Raw genomic sequence first — 23,725 nt, 5'->3', positions numbered from 1 at the left:
GAAGATATTGAACCTAAACCAAAAAGAACACAAATAATAAACTCGACAATGTAAATTGATGAGATTTAGTAAATCATTTAATGAAGCGACTAATCGCAAAGGACATAATCAGCTCAGATCCTATTACTTCTTCATGGTATGTGACTTAAAGTTCCCGCCTTAGTGGCTATCACATCTCCTTTTCCACAGCCTGTAGTACACATCCTCATCTAGACATTGTTCTTGTTCTGGTGTTTAATATCTGCATACTGCAACACTGTCGTTTTGTCATTTCACGTGACTTTACATTGAAGTGATGGATTCACTTGGCCGGTCACACGTCATCGCAAGCAAAAACTTCAACCGTTACCATGGTTTTGGGCCAGGGCTTAGAAGATCGACCAGGATTAAGGTTCTTCTTCTTTTTCTGACCCTATCAACTGGTAGTCGATTTTAGTCATCTTTCTGAGTTTTTTTGCAATATATATTTAGTTCACTATTCACTTATATTTCACAAGAATTAAAAAAAAAAAACATATACTGTTCGTTAAATCGTCAAATTACATCTTCTTGCATATCCATAAAAAGACCATATGGTGGGAGGAATGGGATCAGTGAGCAGGGCAGTTAGAGATGTAGGGAATGGAACTCCATGGCGACGCAAACCATTATATAATTTATCTCGCTCTCTGTCGAAATTAGGACATTGTAAAAAGAGATATGTAGCATCTTGATTATCTTCTCCACATGTGCAGGCTTGTTTTGTTGTAATATGTAATCGTGATAAATGATCATTAGTGCGAACATGACCTGTACGTAGACGTATTATAAAAGTAATGACTGATCTTGGAAAATTATATGAGTAGTACCAAGGTTTGTTTTGTGAATGTTCTGCAAACCATTTATATGTGTTGCCCGTGGATTGAAATTGTTATATACACCACTGTTTCCATTTATATTGAAGTTTATATTTAACTCTTGGAAGAAGGTCCGTGTATGGAAGTCTCGCAAGTGAGGTAGATTCCGATGATCGGGCGGCTTTGACATATATGTCCACACGTTCATTTCCCGTGTTTACTTGGTGAGCCTTTACGTAACTAAACTGAACGTTGATATTTCTTCCATTAGCATACTGGGTTTGTTGGATTATAAGTATGATAAGTAAAGGATGTTTACAAATCTGAGGATATGAGGAACTCAGCCCCATTAATACGCTTAAAGCATCTGTTATGATGAGAATTTTTGTGTAATTATTATGGATAGCGTATGCGAGAGCTTTATATATTGCGTAACTTTCTGTAGTGAAAATAGAAGTATCAGGTGGTAAACGGTATCACCTCAATATTGAGCACATTGTGTCAGCTATAAAGATCATAAGGTTACAGGATTAAGGTACCCCTGACAGATACGGTTACTGTTGGATCGAGAAATAAAAGACTCGCTGCTAATATCCTTTTGACTATATTCTCAAGAACATGTACAGAACACAGTAAAAAACATGACAATCTTCATACTTTTTCTGCGCGGGATGACAGTAATATAACACAGCATAGAACAAACAAAATACTGCACAGGCTATTGCCCGGAAAACAGAGTAAAAAATATTGCCAGGTGCCAACTCACATAATATCTAACATCCTCCCACCTGAGTTGGCATATCAAACAATAAAAGTTTCTTAGCTAATTTTATCTCTATCCCACTACGTGTGGTACAAGGTTTGGTTTCAGTGGGAGGGAGAACGTCTTTCTGATGTTTCTTTTTGGTTTGTGGTTTAGGTAATGAACTCTTCATTGCTTCACCCTCCACTCAGTCACCTCCAATGGATACAATCTCTGTACAGGACGAAGTAGTTCACCATGGCAAGTTTTCAGACGTACCAATCTTGTCGCTTGATCCTTACCTGGAAGAATCTCAGTTACACAACCCAATGGCCAATTATATCTTTTCATATTGTCAAAACCAATCAATACAATATCTCCAACCCTGACAGACCCACATGCTCTGTGTATGGCCTTTTTCGTTAACTGTCCAAGATACTCATTCCTGAAACGATGCCTGATATCTTGTCTCAACTTCTGACAGTAACGGAGACGATTGTTGAGCATTGAAGAATCCACATGGTCACAATCAGGTACACCTGTCTCCCTGATTTCGTGTAAGAACATAGCATGTGTTAGAGGAACTAATTCTGTCTCATTCTCATACATGTAGGTAAGTGGGAGTGAATTAATTATGGCTTCACAGTCACAGAGGATTGTTGTCATTTCTTCATAGTACAAAACTGATTTCCCGAGTGTTCTTTTCAACAGACCCTTCAGGACACGAACCAATCTCGCCCAAAAACCACCCCACCAGGCTGCACTGGGTGGAATGAACTTCCACTGGATTCGCTGAGCTGTGGAATATTCTTCAACTTTCTTCCAATCGAGTGTCATAAATGTATTCTCAGTTCCTCTGAAATTGGTACCATTATCACTGTAGATTACAGAGGGTCTGCCTCTCCTTGACACGAATCGTCTAAAAGCCTGGATAAAAATCCCAGTTGATAGAGAAGTAACTAACTCTAAGTGAATGGCTCTATATACTGCACATGCCTTTTTGCCATCTATAAGATAAACAGGTCCTGCAAAGTCCACACCTGTTACTTCAAATACATTAGCATCTCTAACTCGATCAGCTGGCAATGGTGCTGGAAGAGCTTGGATTGGTTTGGCTGCGTGTGTCCTGCAAGTAACACATTTCGAGAGCACTGAACGTACAGCTCTTCTACCACAAAGGGTCCAGAAGTTCTCTCTTAAAATACTTAGTAATATGTTTACACCTGCATGACATGCTTTCTTGTGCCAATACATTATCAGCAATTTAACGACTGGATGTTGTGCTGGAAGAACTATGGGAAGCCTGAAATTTTCAGTATCTTCTCTGGCAATAATTTTGGTTTTCAAACGAATAATCTTGTCCTTGCCCTCATATGTGCACAAAGAGGAAAGGGATTTGTCATTCTTTCCTCGGAATGCTTCTTGTTGTATTAGTCTTAATACTGCATTTTCTGCTTCCTGAAGTTCGCGAACACAAAGATCTCCAGATCTGTGATTCTGCGAATTTCTACTATTATACAAAAATATTTTCATCCATCCAATGAGTCTAATCACTTGGTTATAGTTAGACATATCTGTAATACCATCTAGACTCAGCATCTTGAGCTTTCATACTAAGCATCGTTGATGAAGGTAGCACATTCCTTCTTTCTCTGTCAACTTCCTCCTTGTTGATAAGAAACTCCATCGGTGGCCACTCTCACGGATCCCCTTTCAACCAATGAGGTCCCTCCCACCATAAGGATCTCAACAACTGCCTTGCATCACAACCTCTTGAAGGAAAATCTGCTGGATTCATTTCACTGGGTACATATTTCCATGCACTGGGATCAGAGAGTTTTCTAATTTCTTTAACTCTGTTCCCAACAAATACTCCCCAAACTCCTTCTCGTCGAATCCAAGTCAGCACCGTAGAAGAATCAGTCCAAAAGATAATGGAGTTATCTTTTAAATTCAAATGTTCTCGAATCCTGGTTGCTAGCCTTGCTCCTACCATTGCGGCAAGCAATTCTAGCCAAGGAATTGTACTATTCTTTGGAGCCACTCATTCCTTTGCCTCAATCAATTGTACGCTAACACCTCTCCTTGTGTCAACCCTTATGAAAACTGCTGATGCATATGCCACTTTGCTAGCATCACAGAACACGTGAATGCTCATAGAGTTAAGTTCATTGGATTCATAATCCCAGCCCATGAAACTTCTGGGTATCCTTACCTCTTTTAGCATCGGTAATTCTCATACCCAGTTTAAAAACTGTGTTCTTATTTCTTCACTAACTTGCTCATCCCATCCGAGCCCCTCTACCCAAGTCTGCTGAAGTAACAATTTTGGTAGAAGAGTCACGGGACAAGTAAAACCTATAGGATCATTATACGGTGTGCTACAGATAATATCACACGTTTCGAAACTGTCTTGAGCTCAACATCTTCAATGTCCAAATTAACTGTAAATGTATCGGCTTGAGGATTCCAACTGAGTCCTAACACTGAAGTAGGGCTAATGTCCTCATCAACCCTTTGAGGGACTGAATACTCCCACCCTCTAAGGTCAAAACCTGCTTCAGCCATAACTGCACGCGATTCTCTTATAAATTTATGGAGATTTTTGTGATTGTCTACACTGGTGGCACAATTGTCCACATAAAAGGAACCTCGTAATTTTAAAATAGTATCTTCTGTATAAGTTAAGTCTACCTTCCCGAAATGACAACTCTGCAATGCTTGATCCAAATGATGTTCAATAACAGCACCCAACAGAAATGGACTGCTCGTAACACCAAACACTACACGAGTATGTCTGAATTCTTGAACCGTTCCAGTATTAATATCGTGCCACCAGAGAAATCTCAGGTAGTCTCTATCTTTAGGGTGTACAGCAATTTGTAAAAAAGCTCGTTTAATATCTGCTATAACTCCAATTTTTCCTTTCCGAAAATGTAGTAAAATATCAGCAATAAGAGCAATCAAGTTGGGTCCAGGTTCTAAACATTGGTTCAAAGACGGGTGTCCTTTTACTTTAGCAGAAGCGTCAAACACTGGTCTAATTTTTGTCGTGTTACTGCTCTCTTTCACTACATGTCGATGGGGTAAGTAATGGCCAAAATTCTCTGTTTCATCCTCTGGAACCACCTCAATGACTCCCTCGGACAACCATTCTTGTAGCACTTCATCGTAACTCTGCAACAGATGTTCTTGTTTCAACTTCTGCGTAGTTGACCAAAGTCGTTTTTCTGCTAGTTCTTTATTGGTGGGGAGAGGCGAACAATCTTCCTTCCATGGTAACTGTACTTCATATCTTCCTTCAGCATTGAATGTCAGTGTCTGTAAAAATTGTTCTTTGACAGCCCGTGTGTGTTCTTCCGCAGACTTCTTGGCAATGGGATCCTTGATTCCTATGGTATCAAGTTCCCACAGATCAGCTACGGCTTCACCAACATATAAATTCGATACCAACAAAGCTGTATCTGATTTTCTGTTTTCACCTGGAACTTTACCCATAAGTGTCCATCCCAGCTGAGTTTCCACAGCCACTAAACCACACTTTAATTTCACAACATGGCCAGTCAGTAATTTACCACAAACATCCGCACCAATAAGAATTTCAACTGGACCTTTCATCTTACCAGTATCTGTTAAACTTATTTGACTTTTGTTCAGCTCATTTAACCAAACACCTGGTGTTACATAAGGAATCTCTCCACATATTGTATCTTGATCAAGAACATCAAATGTGCACGAATATTCTCTCTCAATGCTACATACCTTAACATTATAAACATTATGATTACAAGGACTAGACATGGTACCACCAAATAGCGAATGTATCGAACTTTGTTTGCCAATGGAGTTATAACCCATATCTGTTACAAGAGATTTGCATATATACGATTTTTGTGAACCTATGTCAATAGGAAATCTCACATTCCTGCTCTTATTGTAGTTACCTTTCAAATCTACTACCAATGTCTGCATGAATACATGCGGATTTTCAAGTTGGTTTATCAGTGTATTGTTTACCTCAGCATTTGATTCTTTGCCTTCAGAATAATGGTCAGAATCATTATCTTTGTCTGAAATATTAGGACACATCAATACAACATGCTTTTTCTTGCAAACAATACATTTCAAATTGGCCTTGCACTTCTTCGAAAAATGACCAAATTTTAAACATGCAAAACAATGCTTTTTATCTTTTAGAACCTTCTGTCTTTCAGAGAGAGACATTTTCTGGGCTTTAAAGCAATCATATGAACTGTGCTTACCACCACAGAACACACAACTTTTCTCCCTACCACCACTGACACTCAACAAATCTGTCGCACTGGGGATAATAGGCTGACGCGGTGGAGAACACCTTTTCTTCCGAACTTTCACTGCTGCACCATCCAATTCAAACCCAGCTGCTGCAAGGTTGATTCGTTCTTCTCCTTCCACTTCAGCTCGCAGGAATGACATCAAGGACTGCATTCTTCCGGTCGGTGTTGTCTCATTATTTTCCTCAGCAGCAGACAATGTTCTTCTCTGCCACACACGCATCAAATCCTCTGGGAGACTGGACTCCACCAATGGAAACAGCATTGCTGCATATTTGTCGCTGGTAACACCCATCGAATCTAATGCTCGAAGTTGGGACTCCAGTGTGTCATACAAAGTGCTCAGACAATTTTTTTCTTGACGGTTCAACACCTTTTGTAACACCAATTTTAGCAGTTCACGCACATACACTTCCACGAGCATATCATCGCGACCAAAACGTGATTTCATGGACTGCACAACTTTCGGGTAATTTTCTTTTGTTGGTGGAAAACTGTTCACAAGCTGACGCGCACGAGAACCTTCAATTGTCGCTTGTATCAAATACTGAAACTTGTCCTCTGCAGGAATTGTATCATCTTCATCGATCTTCTTGAATTGTCCCCAAAAATGTAACCACTCTTTCAAGTCCCCTCCAAACTTCTTCAGTTCGATTTTAGGTAACTTGAATCTTCGATTCTTTACTTCCGAAAACGACTCGCCTTGACAGCAGTTTCCTTCCGACAACTTCAAAAAGTTCGACACTTCAATACGTCGCTTGTTGAACAAACACTGATAATCATCCGACACTGACTGTTCTTTCCCTAACTCAGGCTGTGTCCAAAAGGTACAAAGTACATACTTGAAGTACAGTCTTGACGGAAGTGACGTCACCTAGTGCAGTTCGAAAGCGCCAAGCAAACGAGTGTACAAGACCAGAGGACGCAGCACACGAGCGGTGCACACTTGCGATCTGTGCTTGCTTTTCATTTGTTAAAAAAATGGACGTCTGAAGTCAATCAGCTGGTAGTTGTAGTTCTTCCATTGTGTGGAAATGTAAGTAAACAAGTTTTTAAAATACTATGTAATTTTATTTATTGGTTTTATTCATATATGCGTGGTTTCTTTCTTCTATAGTGAGAAGGTGTTTAAAAGTGAGAAAACAATTTCTTTTCCCGCGATCGTAAACCATGTTGCGGAATGTGTGAAAATTAATTTGAAAGAGCAAATTTCTTTCATATTTCTATAATTAATAACGTGCTGTGTTATATAAACTGCACGCTGAGTCATGTGTGTGTTGTTCACGGAAAACAAGAGTGGCACATACAGTCGATGTTTGATAATTTTAGTTTCGAAGCAACTTTTGTTGCATTCCTCACTTGTGCTGGCGCTGCAGTCAAAGTGCAGTTCGAAAGCTTTCCGCTTCCAGGCTTCAAGATCGCACTGCGAGTATGCTCTCGAAGTATGCTCGCTTCAAGTATGGTCTTGCAGCTTTCGGACACAGCTCATTTTCACTAGCACCCGATTCCAACATCAAATCAAAAACAGTTATGTCAGCCGCATGCAGATCACTTGCCTTATTTTCAAGCAACTGGATATTTGCTTGAATAACATTCCTGTCTGGAGTTTGCATCGCTAACTCATTTGCAATCTTCTCCGAAACACGTGTAAAAGCTGACCTAGCCACTGCACGGCTTTTCTTGAGACGATCAATGTCCGTTGACATTTTTCCGATATTTGCACTTGCTTCTTCTCCGGTCCAACACAGAAAGAAAAGACAGGTCCTGTCACGGTCGCCAATAAATGTTGGATCGAGAAATAAAAGACTCGCTGCTAATATCCTTTTGACTATATTCTCAAGAACATGTACAGAACACAGTAAAAAACATGACAATCTTCATACTTTTTCTGCGCGGGATGACAGTAATATAACACAGCATAGAACAAACAAAATACTGCACAGGCTATTGCCCGGAAAACAGAGTAAACAATATTGCCAGGTGCCAACTCACATAATATCTAACAGTTACCATTGTTAATTATTTTTTATGTAACTCGGGGAGGAATGGAGTGCTGCCTCCTAGAGGAAGAAGAAGCAAGCTACTGTTGCTAGAGAAGAGTCTGTACAAACAGAACCTGGAATGGAGATCGTAGTTTTCTTGTAATGTAAAGTGTTATGTTGTTTTGAGAGTTTCTTAATAAATTCAGTTATTCTTGTTAATATGTGTTTTCCATCACACAACAGTCGCTAATTTGCTTCGGGTGTAAACGTGTTGCAGACCGTCACAGAAATCCAACTCGGCTACCAAAGAAGTTTTATCAGAATGGAACGACTGGGTTCATTCAGTAGCGGAGACATTATCTCTGAGGGAGCGGTGCCTTTACGTCGCTCCCTCCAATATATGTCATAAAATGCTGTGTTTGCTGCGCACACTATTCATTCGAAATTTGGCAATACACACAACAGTATTATTAAATTTAAATTCAAGAAAATAAAGACCAAAACACGTTTCTCATAAATCAAAATAAATTGGCTTCGCAACAGACATGAATGTCTGGAACAGTGACGATGTCAGAATGGAGAGCCTTAACCTCACCCACGCCACCGTCTACATGTTTACAACTATGATTATCACCTAAATATTGAGCACATTGTGTCAGCTATAAAGATCATTTTTTAAATAAAATGTTCATGTAATTCTAATGGTGAAATTGTAGCGATATATTATTACAAATAATAATGTTTTGTCATTTACAGACTCTCAGTTACAAATCCGAAGTATTTTCAATTCATTTTGAATTTTATGATTTGTAAATCAATAATAATAAAAAAAATTAACTGCCATGCTCAACAAAATTACGAGAGAGCGTTTTCACAAGACATTAGAATCATGTTGACTACCGTAACTAGGGCCGGCCCGTAGCTAGAGGGGGGCAGGGGGCAACTGCGCGCCTGAGAGCCTACTTTGCCCCTCCCCCTGTGAAATATACAGAACACCTGATATTCTCACTAATCTTTACAATTATATCCTGTATTACTCTAGCATAACAAAGACACTTATTGATTTTGTGATTTAATGAGGTGTGTGGGATTCCGAATAATGTCGTACTAGGATTGGGGGGGGGGAGATCCATTCCTGATTCAGACTGGGAAATTATTTCGTAATTTTCAGTATCTAGAACAGTTATGACATTTTGAGAAGTCTTATATTAAAGGTGCCTAATGTGTTTGGATGTTTTTCTTGGATGTGTTGCTATGAAGTTTGAACTACTTAATTTTTTGTTTCCCAAGTCTACCATTTGGTAATAGTGATTCGTGCAATAGAGAGGGGGAATGGATATTTAATTTTTGTTACTTAGCTTCGCTTTTCTGCCACTTCTAGCTAATCGCGACAATGAGTGATGACGTGAAATTGATGAAGAGGAACTCACAAACAGTGCCGCAACCACAAGGGGCATTGTCCCCTAACCTTGAACGGAAGTCCATTCTAGGGGGGCAAACATTTAAGTAAAAAAAAACAAGACTAGCAGAATCTAAGAATAGTAGGACAAATGGATATTGAAGATGGAATTAGTTTTTCTTCCAGACTGCCAAGGGAACTTGCAAGGGGGGGGGGGACACAGAGGGTGAATTGGCCCTTTGGATTTCAAATTTTCGTAAAATTTTCTTGCTCGCTTCGCTCGCGTTTTCTACTATTATTATAGTCCGAGTTGAGAGCCATAGGTATGGGGCAATGCGATCTAAATGAAATTGAAAAATGTGTTAAAGAAAATGCCATGGTGCCCTGTGAAATTTTTTGCACCCTATTACGTTTTCAGTTTGAAAAATTTGGATCTAAAAATGTTCTTGCTCGCATCGATCCCAATATGACTGTTTTCTGTAATGCATTCTAAATTACCCAAGAGAGAAGTAAGACCAAATATGTAGCTACTTCAGACTGTTGCTGCTAAAAGGTTTTGTCTCAAATCCAAGAATAATTCTTTTGGGAAAAGGAGACAAAATTTGTATTATTTTTACTGTTGATTTGTTATGAGGCGGATGAATTCATTATGTAATGTATTTAATGTATTCTCATTAATATATATATCTATATTAAAGAAACTTTGAATGCATACATAATTTAGCGTTAACATGTTGCATACTTATGTATTTTCTTATTTTACGTCGTTCCATGTTGCATAAATAAAATATATGTTGTACATGAAAGTAATACATGTCATATGTACAAATAGAATTATGTTCATCATGCATTTTGTGTCTTTCAAAAATACAGTTGTGTGCTTGTTTTCCTGTATTAGCTAATGTGAAATTGAACGTGTTGGAAAAATATTTTCAAATCATTTGTTCCATGACAAATGCTTTAGCACAGACTTCTAACCCCTTCTTGCGTGATATTTAATAACTTCTTAGATGCTACTATTATTACTAATAATAATAATAATAATTTTTATTGTAGAAACATGTGAGAACATCACATGTATTACAATCGTCAGAAATGTACATATAAAGTATCTATAGATCTTACAAAAAAACATCCAAAAAGCATTTTAGAAACGTAACACCACTTACATAAATTTAGTTGTTAACATTATTGTTTTACAATCATAACTATTTTACCTAATACAATTAATTTCAAAGAATTCTTCTACCCTATATATACAGTTATCGGTTAATATTTTTTGTACTTTTCTTTTGAATTCTAAAAAGGGCAGTTGCCTTAAAGACAGAGGGAGAGCATTGTGAAACTTAACTGACATGTAGTAGAAGGTTTTTTGTGTCTTCTTGTAATTACATCTAAACAATCCTAAACAATCGCTATTTCTGGTTTGATAGGCATGTGAACACCCTAACTCCTCATAAGTGTGAATGTTCTCTTTTATATAGAGTAGGCATTGGAATACAAAGATAGCAGGAGCTGTCATAATACCTAGTCTAACAAAACTTAACTTACAGTGGCCACGGCTTGGAAGACCACACATTAATCTTACACATATTTTTTGCATTTTTAATAACCTTTTTATTGAAGGTTGATGACCCCAAAGTAAGGTACCATAGCTTAAGTGACTGTGTATCTGTGCATAATAAACAGTTTTTAGAACCTTCAAGCTTACACACAATCTTAACCTACGGATTAAATAAACTCCTTTGCTAACCCTGGATTCAACTCTACTGATATGATCCTCCCATTCCAAATGATGATCTATTAAGAATCCCAAAAAGGTGACAGAATTCTTTTCATGCCCTGTATTATGACTATTACTATAATATGTAAGTTCCAAGTTTTGGATCTTATCAGTGTTTATACAAAGCAAGTTAGCAGTACACCAGTCCTGTACAATATCGGAAGTAGATTTTAATGAGGACCTTAAAAGATTATTAGAATCAGAGTTCAAACAGATATTGATATCATCAGCAAATAGGTAACTACTGACCAAGGGTGTTGAAATGTTATATGGCAAATCATTTATGTAAATAACAAAAAGAATAGGACCCAGAATAGATCCTTGAGGTACTCCATGTTTAACAGGTAACAAGTTTGACTCCATTTCTTCAAAAACTACTCTCTGAGATCTCCCACTTAAATATGATTGCAAAAGTGACAGCGCTCCATCCTCAAAACCATAAAATCTTAACTTTTTTAGCAGAAGAGAGTGAGATACAGTATCGAATGCTTTGGACAAATCATATAATTTCACATTAACAACTTTCTTACTGTCTAACCCTAATATACAATTTTTCAAGAATGAGACAGCAGCCTTAACAGTCCCTAGCCCAGTTCTATAGCCAAATTGAGAGTTACTAAATAACTTATTTTGTTCAAAATAATCAACAATCTGATTATTTAGGACAATCTCAAAAACTTTTGATATGACTGGAACCAACGAAATAGGTCTGTAACTATCAGGAAAAGACTTATTACCCTTTTTAAATATGGGTATCACTTTTACAAGCTTGAAATCTTCAGGGAAAACACACCCAATAATACATGAATTTATAACGTGAGTTAAAGGTTCCTTTATAAAATTTACTCCATATTTCAATATGATAGAGCTTAAGTTATAAATATCCTCACATCTACTACTACTCATTTTAATGATTGCTCTTTCAATGTCTTTTACTTCAACAAGATGAAAATTAAAAGTAGTTGTAGGTTTTAATAATCCATTTAAATAAAAACTTGAATCATTTTTACTTGGGCAAGATGAAACTTTGTTCAGGATTTCTTCAACTTTATTAATAAAAAAATTGTTGAGTTCAGACGCGCTAAGTTGGTTATTAAAATCTTTTCTGGTCACATGTATGGAATTACTCTCTTTTTTTACAATATCCCACATTGCTTTTGACTTATTACTAGAGTTGTTTATAAAATTATCATTAACCTTAATCCTAGTTTCCCTAACTAATCTATATAATTTCTTCTTACTATTTATATACAGATTCTTCATGCCATTTGAACCAGTACTAATATAATAGTCATAAAAACGTTCACATTCTCCTTTGAGTTTGTCAATTTCTTTACTTCTTACCCTTGTAGGTTTGGGTTTAGTAAGTTTGCCTACAACATACTTTAGAGGAAATGCCCTTTCAGCTGAATTAGACATTTCAGACATTAAAAATTTTACTTTGCCATTTATATTATTTACAGAACGATACATAATTTTCCAGTTAACAAGTGATAGTTCATCGTGAAATTTTAAAATATTTTCCTCTTTCACTAGTCCCACCCTTAACTTGCAGTTTTTGGTATCAATTTTAGATGAGACTTTAGGAAAATTAACCTGAGACTTAAGTAAAACTGCCCAATGATCAGATACAACAGTTTTAACAATTGAGCTTTTAATTAACCCATCCATAACGGTAACTATGTTATCAAGGCAACTTCCACCTCCGAGTTTGGGCCTAGTAATCTCAGTTCTAGTTATAGCTAAGTTGAACGAGGAAAATAGATTATTTAACATAACACCTTCTAGATTCTTTACTAACCGAAAGTCAATATTGAAATCTCCACATAAAATAATCTTAGCATTAAATGTACACATATGTTCTAAGAGGTTGTGCATTCTATCAATAAATAATTTAAAATCTTTACACTCAACATTCGGCCTATATACTGCAACTAAGATAGTGTTTATTTCTACAAGAAAAGATGCCGTAACCTCAAATACCATTTCAATAGACATGCTGTTTACACTGTGGACAGGCCTGTGAGAAAAGGTTTTCTTGATGAAAATAGCACATCCTCCATGTTTTCTAGTGGGTCTACAATAACTACTACTCAAGTTGTAGCCCTTAAAACCGTAAAGGTCAATTTCGCTGGGACGTAGCCAGTGCTCAATTATACATAAGAAATCGGCATTCAATGTAGAGACATAGTCTTCAACAATGGTATATTTATTTGAGAAGGCTTGGATATTCCAGAGAAGAGTTACAATTTCATTAGGCTTATATTGATTATTAAAGCTACTACTAACAACTTCCACAAGCTTGACTTTTGTATTTATTGGATGATCTTCAAGGATATTAAACATAGGCCTATTATTAAAACTACTAAGACTACTAATAACTTCTACCGGCCTGACTTCTGAATTATTTTGATGATCTTTCGGAGTATTAGGCATAGGCCTACCTAATGATCTAAAAAGTATCACTATTGAAACTTAGAGGGATAGGCTCCAAAGGAGCACACTTATTTGCTAATTCCAATATCTTATCACTAACAAATTTTTTACCTAACCTATTAAGATGCAGACCATGTGCAGTATGAAACCTATTTCCTAGATTACTTATGTCTATGTAAAGAACATTTCTAAAACGGTTACAGATCTTGTACATTTCACTATTTGCTTTGTCTACTTCTCTATTGATGATGGACCACTGCGGCAGATCATGTCGTCGGGGCACGGAGAAGACACACACTTGCCTGGCACTTCGAAGTTCCTGAAGTTTACTTCTTAGGGAAAACAAAAGATCCTTAGTTTCATTTCTGGCAACATCGTTTGTTCCTGCTAACAGAACTGGAATGTCAACTGAGCTGTTTACTAATGCCTCGGCTGTAGCATCACAGAATTTTGCCCCGGGCTTTACAATACTTGTAATTTTATGATTACTATCTCTTAAGATATTGGAGTAAACACCTCTTCCCTGACTATCAGAATATATGCAAATGTTCATAGGCTTAGTTTTGTTCTTAGTCTGTACTCCGTATTTTTCACTCAGAGATTGATGTTCACTTTTTTCTTCTTCCTCTATATCAGTGGGCAAACCTGATAGAGGCTCAAATGTATTTTTTAGAACCGGAAACGTCCTATTGTTAAAAATAATTTGATTGTTCTTTCTGGCTTTATAGCGGACAGTTTCCCATTGTCTTGGACTTACTTGCTTTGGAGTGGTCAGCTTGCCTTCATTTTCTGCTTGAAAAGTAGTGTTCTTCCTTAACTCTTCATTTTCAATCTTCAGAACTCGTAAGTCATTTTCCAATATTTCAATAATCTTCATTAGAGATGCTTCATTATTTTTACTAGCGTAATCGGTCGCCATCTTGCCGGTTTGGGCGTCTGTGTAGCAACGCGGACAATTCCACTCCACATTTTCATCTGGTAAATCATTCTCGTCCACTCCGACACATCGAAAATTGTTCCATTTATCACAGTTATCACAAATTATACCATTCCTCACTGTTTTACAACACTTGGCACACCTAATATCTGAAATAATTCTACTTTTAGCGGGAGCTGAACTAGACACAACTACATCGATCGGCGCCATAAAGATTCAGTACTACCACTACCACCACTATATTACAATTATTATTATTTGCACGTTTGTCCTGGTACTGGCTCCCCTCCAGACAAAAATTCGTTGTTGCGCCCACTGTCGTACGCAGGATTTTTTTTCTGGAGGGGCTGGAACTTTATAGGTGGATGCTTTCAGTGGCGCAAACTTATAGGGATCCGTGGGAACATAGCGCACCTAAGAATTTGTCGTGTTATTATTATTATATTTGTTATTGTTATATATTTCCATATTAAAATCAATAAATAATATTTTAAAATAGCGAGTATGTTGCATATTATGATATCATAATACATGGAAGGGAGAATTTGAGATTTTTTAATCTTATAAGAACCCAATGTTTTTCAAAATTTGGCATCCCTGACTGGTTTCTAGTGGGCGGCATACACAATAAGATATATATTTACAACTTTCCACTCTCAAAAATGTCAACTGGGGATAATTTTATAGGGCTTGAATTTACCACTCTGGTTTATCCAGAGTTTATGGTGCTTTTACTTGAAAAGGCCGATTTTTCAAAATTTTGAAGGGGACTGTAGCGTACGCCAGTGGTTGAGCCTCTGCTCACAAAGAACACTCATGCCCAGGCTCGAAACTTGGACCAATGGCTTCGTAGTGTGTTGTGTAACCATCCCACCATAGAGGTCTGCTGGTGAAAGATGTAGGACAGCTTAGTTGGTCAAAAGTAGAATTGGCCCGAGATAAAGTCGTTTTTCTTCGATTATCTGTTATTTTTAATTATGATTAATGGCTTTTTTATTCATTTTGAGGGGTGACGCTATTGTTAATTAATCTAGCGCCACGTGGCGACACGTGTCGGGGGTGGAGGAGGAGATGAGTCATCGATGACTCATGCACACGTGTGAGTTTGAAATTAATGGTTTTCCATTAGTGCACAAAAGATACTATTATGTATTCCGTTTTTGACCTAAGCTAACCTTTTGTTGTATATTATATATGCGTTTCTGCCGGATATGAGTCACAGATGATTTATACAGACGTTGGAGTTTGGAATTAATGGTTTTTCCATTAAGGTACAAAAGACACTATTGTGGAGTTCGTTTTCGGACTATTCTAACACTATTGTTGTATATTATATATGCGTTTCTGCCGGATATGAGTCAGGGGTGCTTTATGCACACGTGGGAACTTGGAATTAATGGTTTTTCCATTAATGTACAAAACACATTTTCGGCCTATTCTAAGGCGTCACGTCCGGCCATTTTGGCGTCGGTGGTGAGTCATATTTGGTATAATTAAGGATCCAGATTTACCCGAATTCAACCGGTGTCGACGCGTTCGATCGGAGGTAGAAGATATTATAACACATGTTCGCTTTAAAGGCGAAGAAATTGAACGATGTATCCTATATGCAAACGAAGTATGCGAGCGGAATCCATGTTAATAATATTAACCTGTTACGGAAGAACCTGTTATGTGGTTGCATTCATCGGCACCCCCAAACCGCGCGCGTTCATGGATACGCGTGGGGAAGAAAGGGTCGCCATTGTTACGGTCCCCTTCGATTGGTCTTCTTCCGAAGTTGAATGGAAGGCAAGTGTCGCCAAATTTTTACACACGAGTATTGATTTCCTTTGAGGTTCCAATTTTATTTGGTGGAAGTAATCTACGCGGTATTTCTGCCGCCTTTCGTAACATTGCAAAGACTATTTGACCAAAACCGTAAGGAATTTGGCTGAACTAAGAACATTCAGTTCCAGTATCTACAAGTTAAAGTGGATGCCAGCCACTATTTGCCCTTATTTCGGGGTTGCGAACCACGGACCATTTGATTATTGCCTTATATTCATCAGGATTCACGTAAAATTGACCAGATGTTTTTACTGTTAGGGACAATATTTCGCATTTTTTGTGTATTTTTACTCAGAAAACGCTATTTGAACGATTCAAGCAAGAGTTCGCATGGCAATTTAGACACACAAACTGTGTTTCTTCAACTTTAGCTGAAATTTAGGTTTATTTTTTACTCTATTATCACAATTTCTTCTATTCAGGCAACATTTTTTATTAAATTTTGGACTCACAGAGACATTTTTCAACTTTTAACTTGATATTTTAAAAGTTTATTTCCATTTTTTACTCTAATATCACAATTTCTTCTATTCAGGCAACATTTTTTATTAAATTTTGGACTCACAAAGACATTTTTCAACTTTTAACTTGTTATTTTAAAAGTTTATTTCCATTTTTACTCTAATATCACAATTTCATCTATTCTGGCAGGAGTGTTTATTCCAGTTTAGACTTGCAAAGATAATTTTTTCAACTTCTTTTATTAATTTTTCTATTTATTGCCTTTTGTATCTTATATTTATTAATTCTTAACTTTGAGTTTTGTTCTTTATTTAAAAAATTTCTCTAATCACTAAGGAAGAAGTACTTTTAAGTAAAACTGTACCCACAAACTTTATTATTACTATTATTATTAGTATTATTATTATTGTTGTTGTTTTTGTTTTGATGTAGTTGTTGAATCTTGTTGTTGTTGTTAGGGTTTATTGACTTCCACTACGCTATTTTTGGTTTGCTTCGTAGGAAAGTTTGCTTATTTTAGAGTTTCCTAGGTATTTTCTTACTGTTAGGGTAGGTAAAGTTTCCTAAATATATGAGTAGGGTTCCATATATTCTTGTTCTTGCATGTTTTTCATATGATGTGATCACCACAACTCTCCAAGGGCTTTTACTGCATGTTTCCATTTTTATTGAGGCTTAGTGATTCCTAGAGCCACTTTATGCATGAGCTGAAAATTTCGATCTCAGATAGCCGTCAACCTTATGTCAGAGTATTTTCGAGTATATTTTAGTCTTATTAAGGCCCACTAGAATATCACGGCTTGCTTTTTTTTTAAGTATGTTGCGCAGTTATTGTATTTTTGCTTTTGCTTTCTAGATAAACTGTATGAAATGTTTAATATTTGTACTTTTTGCACTTATAAGAGGCCAAACTTTTACTGTAACTAAAATTATTATGTCTCTGGGCACTGAAACCCCTTTACCAAGAGTACTATAACTGCATGTTTATTAATATTGTTTCTTTCATCCCTCAAATATAACAATTTAACAATATAATGACTAATCACAGGACAAGTCGATGTTAGCAGATGACTACGTGGCTCTTAAGTCCACCTGCCAAACTTTTCTTACCATGCTATTTACCCTTATAGTCTTTTATTCGGGGTACGTTTCAAGTACTATTGAATTTTTGAGTGTTTGATTAACACCAGGGGTTATTTGTATCTGTTATGCTTTATTATTTGAGGCTTCTTTTTTTATTCTACAATCACTATATGTCCCTGAGAACTAAATTTCCGCTGACTGAAGCTTAAAGCTTACGCTCTGCAGCATGTTGAATGGTTAAGCACTGGTCAATATGAATTTTACAGAGGCTAGTAGGAGGCATAGGAACACACGCCAGAGCCTTATTAGCATGCAAGAAGCATTTTCAGGGAGTACTACGAGGAAACGAAGTTGATTTTTTTGAGTGCTTTACCAGTTACACAGCCAATATTTGCTATTTCAAGTAACTACATGTACCAAAACATTTTACAGCCCAACACTAACTAGACTTCAATTTATATTTTATTTGGTGCTAAATGTAGCAAGAACACTGATTGTACATATTTTTGAGAATCCAACTATATCAAGATTTTTTCTATGTAAGTATATTTTTATTGATTACTAACTTTAACAGACCAATCAGGAAGACAACAAAATTCACTAAACTTAGTACTATAGTGTAGGTGATTGCATGAAAAGTAGAAATTATAACATCCACAAGATTTCGTTTTTTTTGCTTTTGTGACTAATCGTGACGCTGAGGATGAATGGATGGCCAAAAATCTTAAGGACTGGATGTATTTTACCACTACAGACGCCTATGTAGAAACACTAGAGTACTGTTAGCTTTCAAAATTGAGGATATACTGTACTGTTTCTTAAATATTTTGTACTTGGCACGTTACAGTTATATCCATTTCAGGACAAATATTGCTAAAACTCTCAAATTTACTGGTACAAGTTGATATTTCTGCTATCAGAGGAATTAACAACCCTATTTTACAAACAAATGGTATTGTTTACACTTTATTTACTTCAATCTGAGACTAATATTTTACAGTAATTGAATCATTCAGCCCTAGTCAATACTTTACTGCATCAGAAAGTTTGTTATTAATCTAATAAGTATGCTATTTTGGGATATTCTAATGCAAACGTTGTTTAATTCACTGGTTATAATGCAAACTTTTGCACAAATTCGATATATTCACTACCTTCAAACCAAACAATTGTACTTATTTAGCGCATTTCATTTATATTTCTTGTAATTAACTTATGTTTCTTATAATTAACAAACTAAATTAATTACTTTGGCATGTTAAAAACCTTATTTTTTACTATTTCCTATTCTATCAGGTTCTATATTGCTGTTTTTATCAATTATGTAAGACCACACTCTGGTAAATGCCTATATATTCTCTTTTATACACACACACACACACACACACACACACACACACACACACACACACACATTTACACACTTATACGAACATACATCTGACGTTTTTCAATATTTTGCTATGAAGTTTGCATCCACGCTATTCAAACAAGGGCAGGCAATGTAGTATTTATGAGTATTAGTAATCCCAAAGTGGTGTTTTTTGTGTCCAAGTTCAGATGAGAGTCTGCTATGTGCCTTTTGCAGGGGATTGCATGTGAAGTGTATGCATATTGAGCATTATTGAGTGTGTAGGCTTCCAAGTTTTGCTGTTATTTTCCTATAATTCTGCGAGACTGTAGAGAGTTCTCCCTTTTCAACCAGTTTTCTTTCATTGATTGGATACTTTTTGGGAACTTAGCAGTTTTTTATGTTATGAAGCAGATTGTTGTAGAATATTTTGCATGGTCATTTGTGATATTGAGTGCCTGCTGTAACGGAAGTAAGTATCTTTCCTTCTTGTGTTGATGTTCTCGTGTAGGTTTCCTATTTTCGGTCAAGTTGCAGTAGGGAACTTAGCAGTTTTTTATGTTATGAAGCAGATTGTTGTAGAATATTTTGCATGGTCTTTTGTGATATTGAGTGGGTGCTGTAATGGTAGTAAGTATCTTTCCTTTTTGTGTTGATGTTCTTGTGTAGGTTTCCTATTTTCGGTCAAGTTGCAGTACTTAGAATAATCGCTATTGTCTTATTGATCTACGAAGCTCCTTTGAATAATCATTTGCATGTGACCCTATACTCCACGCTGTACTTTGTTCTGGGAGCTATCTTTTGAAGCCTTGGCATTCTGCTAGTACAGTATTATTAGCGTAGAGGTAAATTAGTTCGTGAAAATATGTATTTTTCTGATTAACTATAGTCGCTTAGTTGTTCTAGCAGGTATAAGTAGTTACTGCTGATGTTGTTAATTTTCTATTCGCAGGGGCTATGTATGATGTAGCGTATTTGTGTTGGCTGTCCCTTTTATGCCTATGTTGTTGAGTTTCTCCATAAGCATGTCCTGTATTACTCTATTCTATGCCTTGTTGCTGCTAGATATCTGAGGTATGTTGCTGGTTCATATCTGATGTAGCTTGTTTGACTATCTATTATTTTTGCTATGGCTGTGGCTATTGATGTCCCTTTCTGAATTCCATGTTGGTTTCTGTTTATCCTTGTTGCTGCTTGTTATCTGAGTTAGGTTGTTTGACTTCAGGACTATCCTTTTTTAACTTTATTGTTGATTGCTGTTTTGTGTCTTGTAATATTATTTACTATAGTAACAAAATTATTTTCCTTCCATCCCACATTTATTATTCTGAGCAACAGAACTTCTCCTTCTTTCCCATATATTTGATTATTTCTGGTGTAAAAGTACAATTTTTCAAAGTGAATGTTTTAAAAGTACAATTTTTACAAAGTTAATGTTTAAAAGTACAATTTTTTCAAAGTTAATGTTTTAAAAGTACAATTTTTTCAAAGTTAATAATTTAAAAGTACAATTTTTTCAAAGTTAATAATTTAAAAGTACAATTTTTTCAAAGTGAATGTTTTAAAAGTACAATTTTTACAAAGTTAATGTTTTAAAAATACTATTCTTTCAAAGTTAATAATTTAAGAGTACAATTCTTCTGCTATTTGAACTTTTGTACAATTTTGTTATTGTTGTTAAAATAAATATGTTAGTTGATATAAAATTAGAGTAAATTTTCATGAATTTATATATTAAATTTCAAAATAGTGTTACTTGCTAAAGATAGCGGACAAAATAAATTAAACTTTGACAAATACTGAACAAGAAATATACAAGTATGTTGATAAATATCAATTTTTAAAAATAATTTTGTTACTATAGTAAATAATATTACAAGACACAAAACAGCAATCAACAATAAAGTTAAAAAAGGATAGTCCTGAAGTCAAACAACCTAACTCAGATAACAAGCAGCAACAAGGATAAACAGAAACCAACATGGAATTCAGAAAAGGACATCAATAGCCACAGCCATAGCAAAAATAATAGATAGTCAAACAAGCTACATCAGATATGAACCAGCAACATACCTCAGATATCTAGCAGCAACAAGGCATAGAATAGAGTAATACAGGACATGCTTATGGAGAAACTCAACAACATAGGCATAAAAGGGACAGCCAACACAAATACGCTACATCATACATAGCCCCTGCGAATAGAAAATTAACAACATCAGCAGTAACTACTTATACCTGCTAGAACAACTAAGCGACTATAGTTAATCAGAAAAATACATATTTTCACGAACTAATTTACCTCTACGCTAATAATACTGTACTAGCAGAATGCCAAGGCTTCAAAAGATAGCTCCCAGAACAAAGTACAGCGTGGAGTATAGGGTCACATGCAAATGATTATTCAAAGGAGCTTCGTAGATCAATAAGACAATAGCGATTATTCTAAGTACTGCAACTTGACCGAAAATAGGAAACCTACACAAGAACATCAACACAAAAAGGAAAGATACTTACTACCATTACAGCACCCACTCAATATCACAAAAGACCATGCAAAATATTCTACAACAATCTGCTTCATAACATAAAAAACTGCTAAGTTCCCTACTGCAACTTGACCGAAAATAGGAAACCTACACGAGAACATCAACACAAGAAGGAAAGATACTTACTTCCGTTACAGCAGGCACTCAATATCACAAATGACCATGCAAAATATTCTACAACAATCTGCTTCATAACATAAAAAACTGCTAAGTTCCCAAAAAGTATCCAATCAATGAAAGAAAACTGGTTGAAAAGGGAGAACTCTCTACAGTCTCGCAGAATTATAGGAAAATAACAGCAAAACTTGGAAGCCTACACACTCAATAATGCTCAATATGCATACACTTCACATGCAATCCCCTGCAAAAGGCACATAGCAGACTCTCATCTGAACTTGGACACAAAAAACACCACTTTGGGATTACTAATACTCATAAATACTACATTGCCTGCCCTTGTTTGAATAGCGTGGATGCAAACTTCATAGCAAAATATTGAAAAACGTCAGATGTATGTTCGTATAAGTGTGTAAATGTGTGTGTGTGTGTGTGTGTGTGTGTGTGTGTGTGTGTGTGTGTGTATAAAAGAGAATATATAGGCATTTACCAGAGTGTGGTCTTACATAATTGATAAAAACAGCAATATAGAACCTGATAGAATAGGAAATAGTAAAAAATAAGGTTTTTAACATGCCAAAGTAATTAATTTAGTTTGTTAATTATAAGAAACATAAGTTAATTACAAGAAATATAAATGAAATGCGCTAAATAAGTACAATTGTTTGGTTTGAAGGTAGTGAATATATCGAATTTGTGCAAAAGTTTGCATTATAACCAGTGAATTAAACAACGTTTGCATTAGAATATCCCAAAATAGCATACTTATTAGATTAATAACAAACTTTCTGATGCAGTAAAGTATTGACTAGGGCTGAATGATTCAATTACTGTAAAATATTAGTCTCAGATTGAAGTAAATAAAGTGTAAACAATACCATTTGTTTGTAAAATAGGGTTGTTAATTCCTCTGATAGCAGAAATATCAACTTGTACCAGTAAATTTGAGAGTTTTAGCAATATTTGTCCTGAAATGGATATAACTGTAACGTGCCAAGTACAAAATATTTAAGAAACAGTACAGTATATCCTCAATTTTGAAAGCTAACAGTACTCTAGTGTTTCTACATAGGCGTCTGTAGTGGTAAAATACATCCAGTCCTTAAGATTTTTGGCCATCCATTCATCCTCAGCGTCACGATTAGTCACAAAAGCAAAAAAAACGAAATCTTGTGGATGTTATAATTTCTACTTTTCATGCAATCACCTACACTATAGTACTAAGTTTAGTGAATTTTGTTGTCTTCCTGATTGGTCTGTTAAAGTTAGTAATCAATAAAAATATACTTACATAGAAAAAATCTTGATATAGTTGGATTCTCAAAAATATGTACAATCAGTGTTCTTGCTACATTTAGCACCAAATAAAATATAAATTGAAGTCTAGTTAGTGTTGGGCTGTAAAATGTTTTGGTACATGTAGTTACTTGAAATAGCAAATATTGGCTGTGTAACTGGTAAAGCACTCAAAAAAATCAACTTCGTTTCCTCGTAGTACTCCCTGAAAATGCTTCTTGCATGCTAATAAGGCTCTGGCGTGTGTTCCTATGCCTCCTACTAGCCTCTGTAAAATTCATATTGACCAGTGCTTAACCATTCAACATGCTGCAGAGCGTAAGCTTTACGCTTCAGTCAGCGGAAATTTAGTTCTCAGGGACATATAGTGATTGTAGAATAAAAAAAGAAGCCTCAAATAATAAAGCATAACAGATACAAATAACCCCTGGTGTTAATCAAACACTCAAAAATTCAATAGTACTTGAAACGTACCCCGAATAAAAGACTATAAGGGTAAATAGCATGGTAAGAAAAGTTTGGCAGGTGGACTTAAGAGCCACGTAGTCATCTGCTAACATCGACTTGTCCTGTGATTAGTCATTATATTGTTAAATTGTTATATTTGAG

The 23,725-nt window shown here is 35.9% G+C and overlaps 3 protein-coding genes across 3 annotated transcripts in view; 1 reads left to right on the top strand and 2 right to left on the bottom strand.

Moving 5' to 3' along the window:
* crq (croquemort) overlaps positions 1 to 23,725 on the top strand; it is a 104,771-nt gene that overhangs the window by 48,879 nt on the left and 32,167 nt on the right. The window lies entirely within an intron of this gene.
* LOC145988016 (uncharacterized) lies at positions 1,768 to 3,177 on the bottom strand. The gene has a single exon (XM_083122853.1). It carries the CDS (start codon positions 3,175 to 3,177, stop codon positions 1,768 to 1,770), a length of 1,410 nt encoding a protein of 469 aa, XP_082978979.1.
* Positions 3,937 to 7,597, bottom strand: LOC145988015 (uncharacterized). Its single transcript, XM_083122851.1, has 2 exons — positions 7,448 to 7,597; positions 3,937 to 6,705 (listed from the first exon to the last, which is right to left on the bottom strand). Exons 1-2 carry the CDS (start codon positions 7,595 to 7,597, stop codon positions 3,937 to 3,939), a joined length of 2,919 nt encoding a protein of 972 aa, XP_082978977.1.

Source organism: Lepisma saccharinum, chromosome 5, assembly GCF_977018435.1.
Source record: "Lepisma saccharinum chromosome 5, izLepSacc3.1, whole genome shotgun sequence".
Lineage (NCBI taxonomy): Eukaryota > Metazoa > Arthropoda > Insecta > Zygentoma > Lepismatidae > Lepisma > Lepisma saccharinum.
Note: the sequence above shows the minus strand (reverse complement) of the source record. Positions and strands in the feature narration are given on the sequence as shown.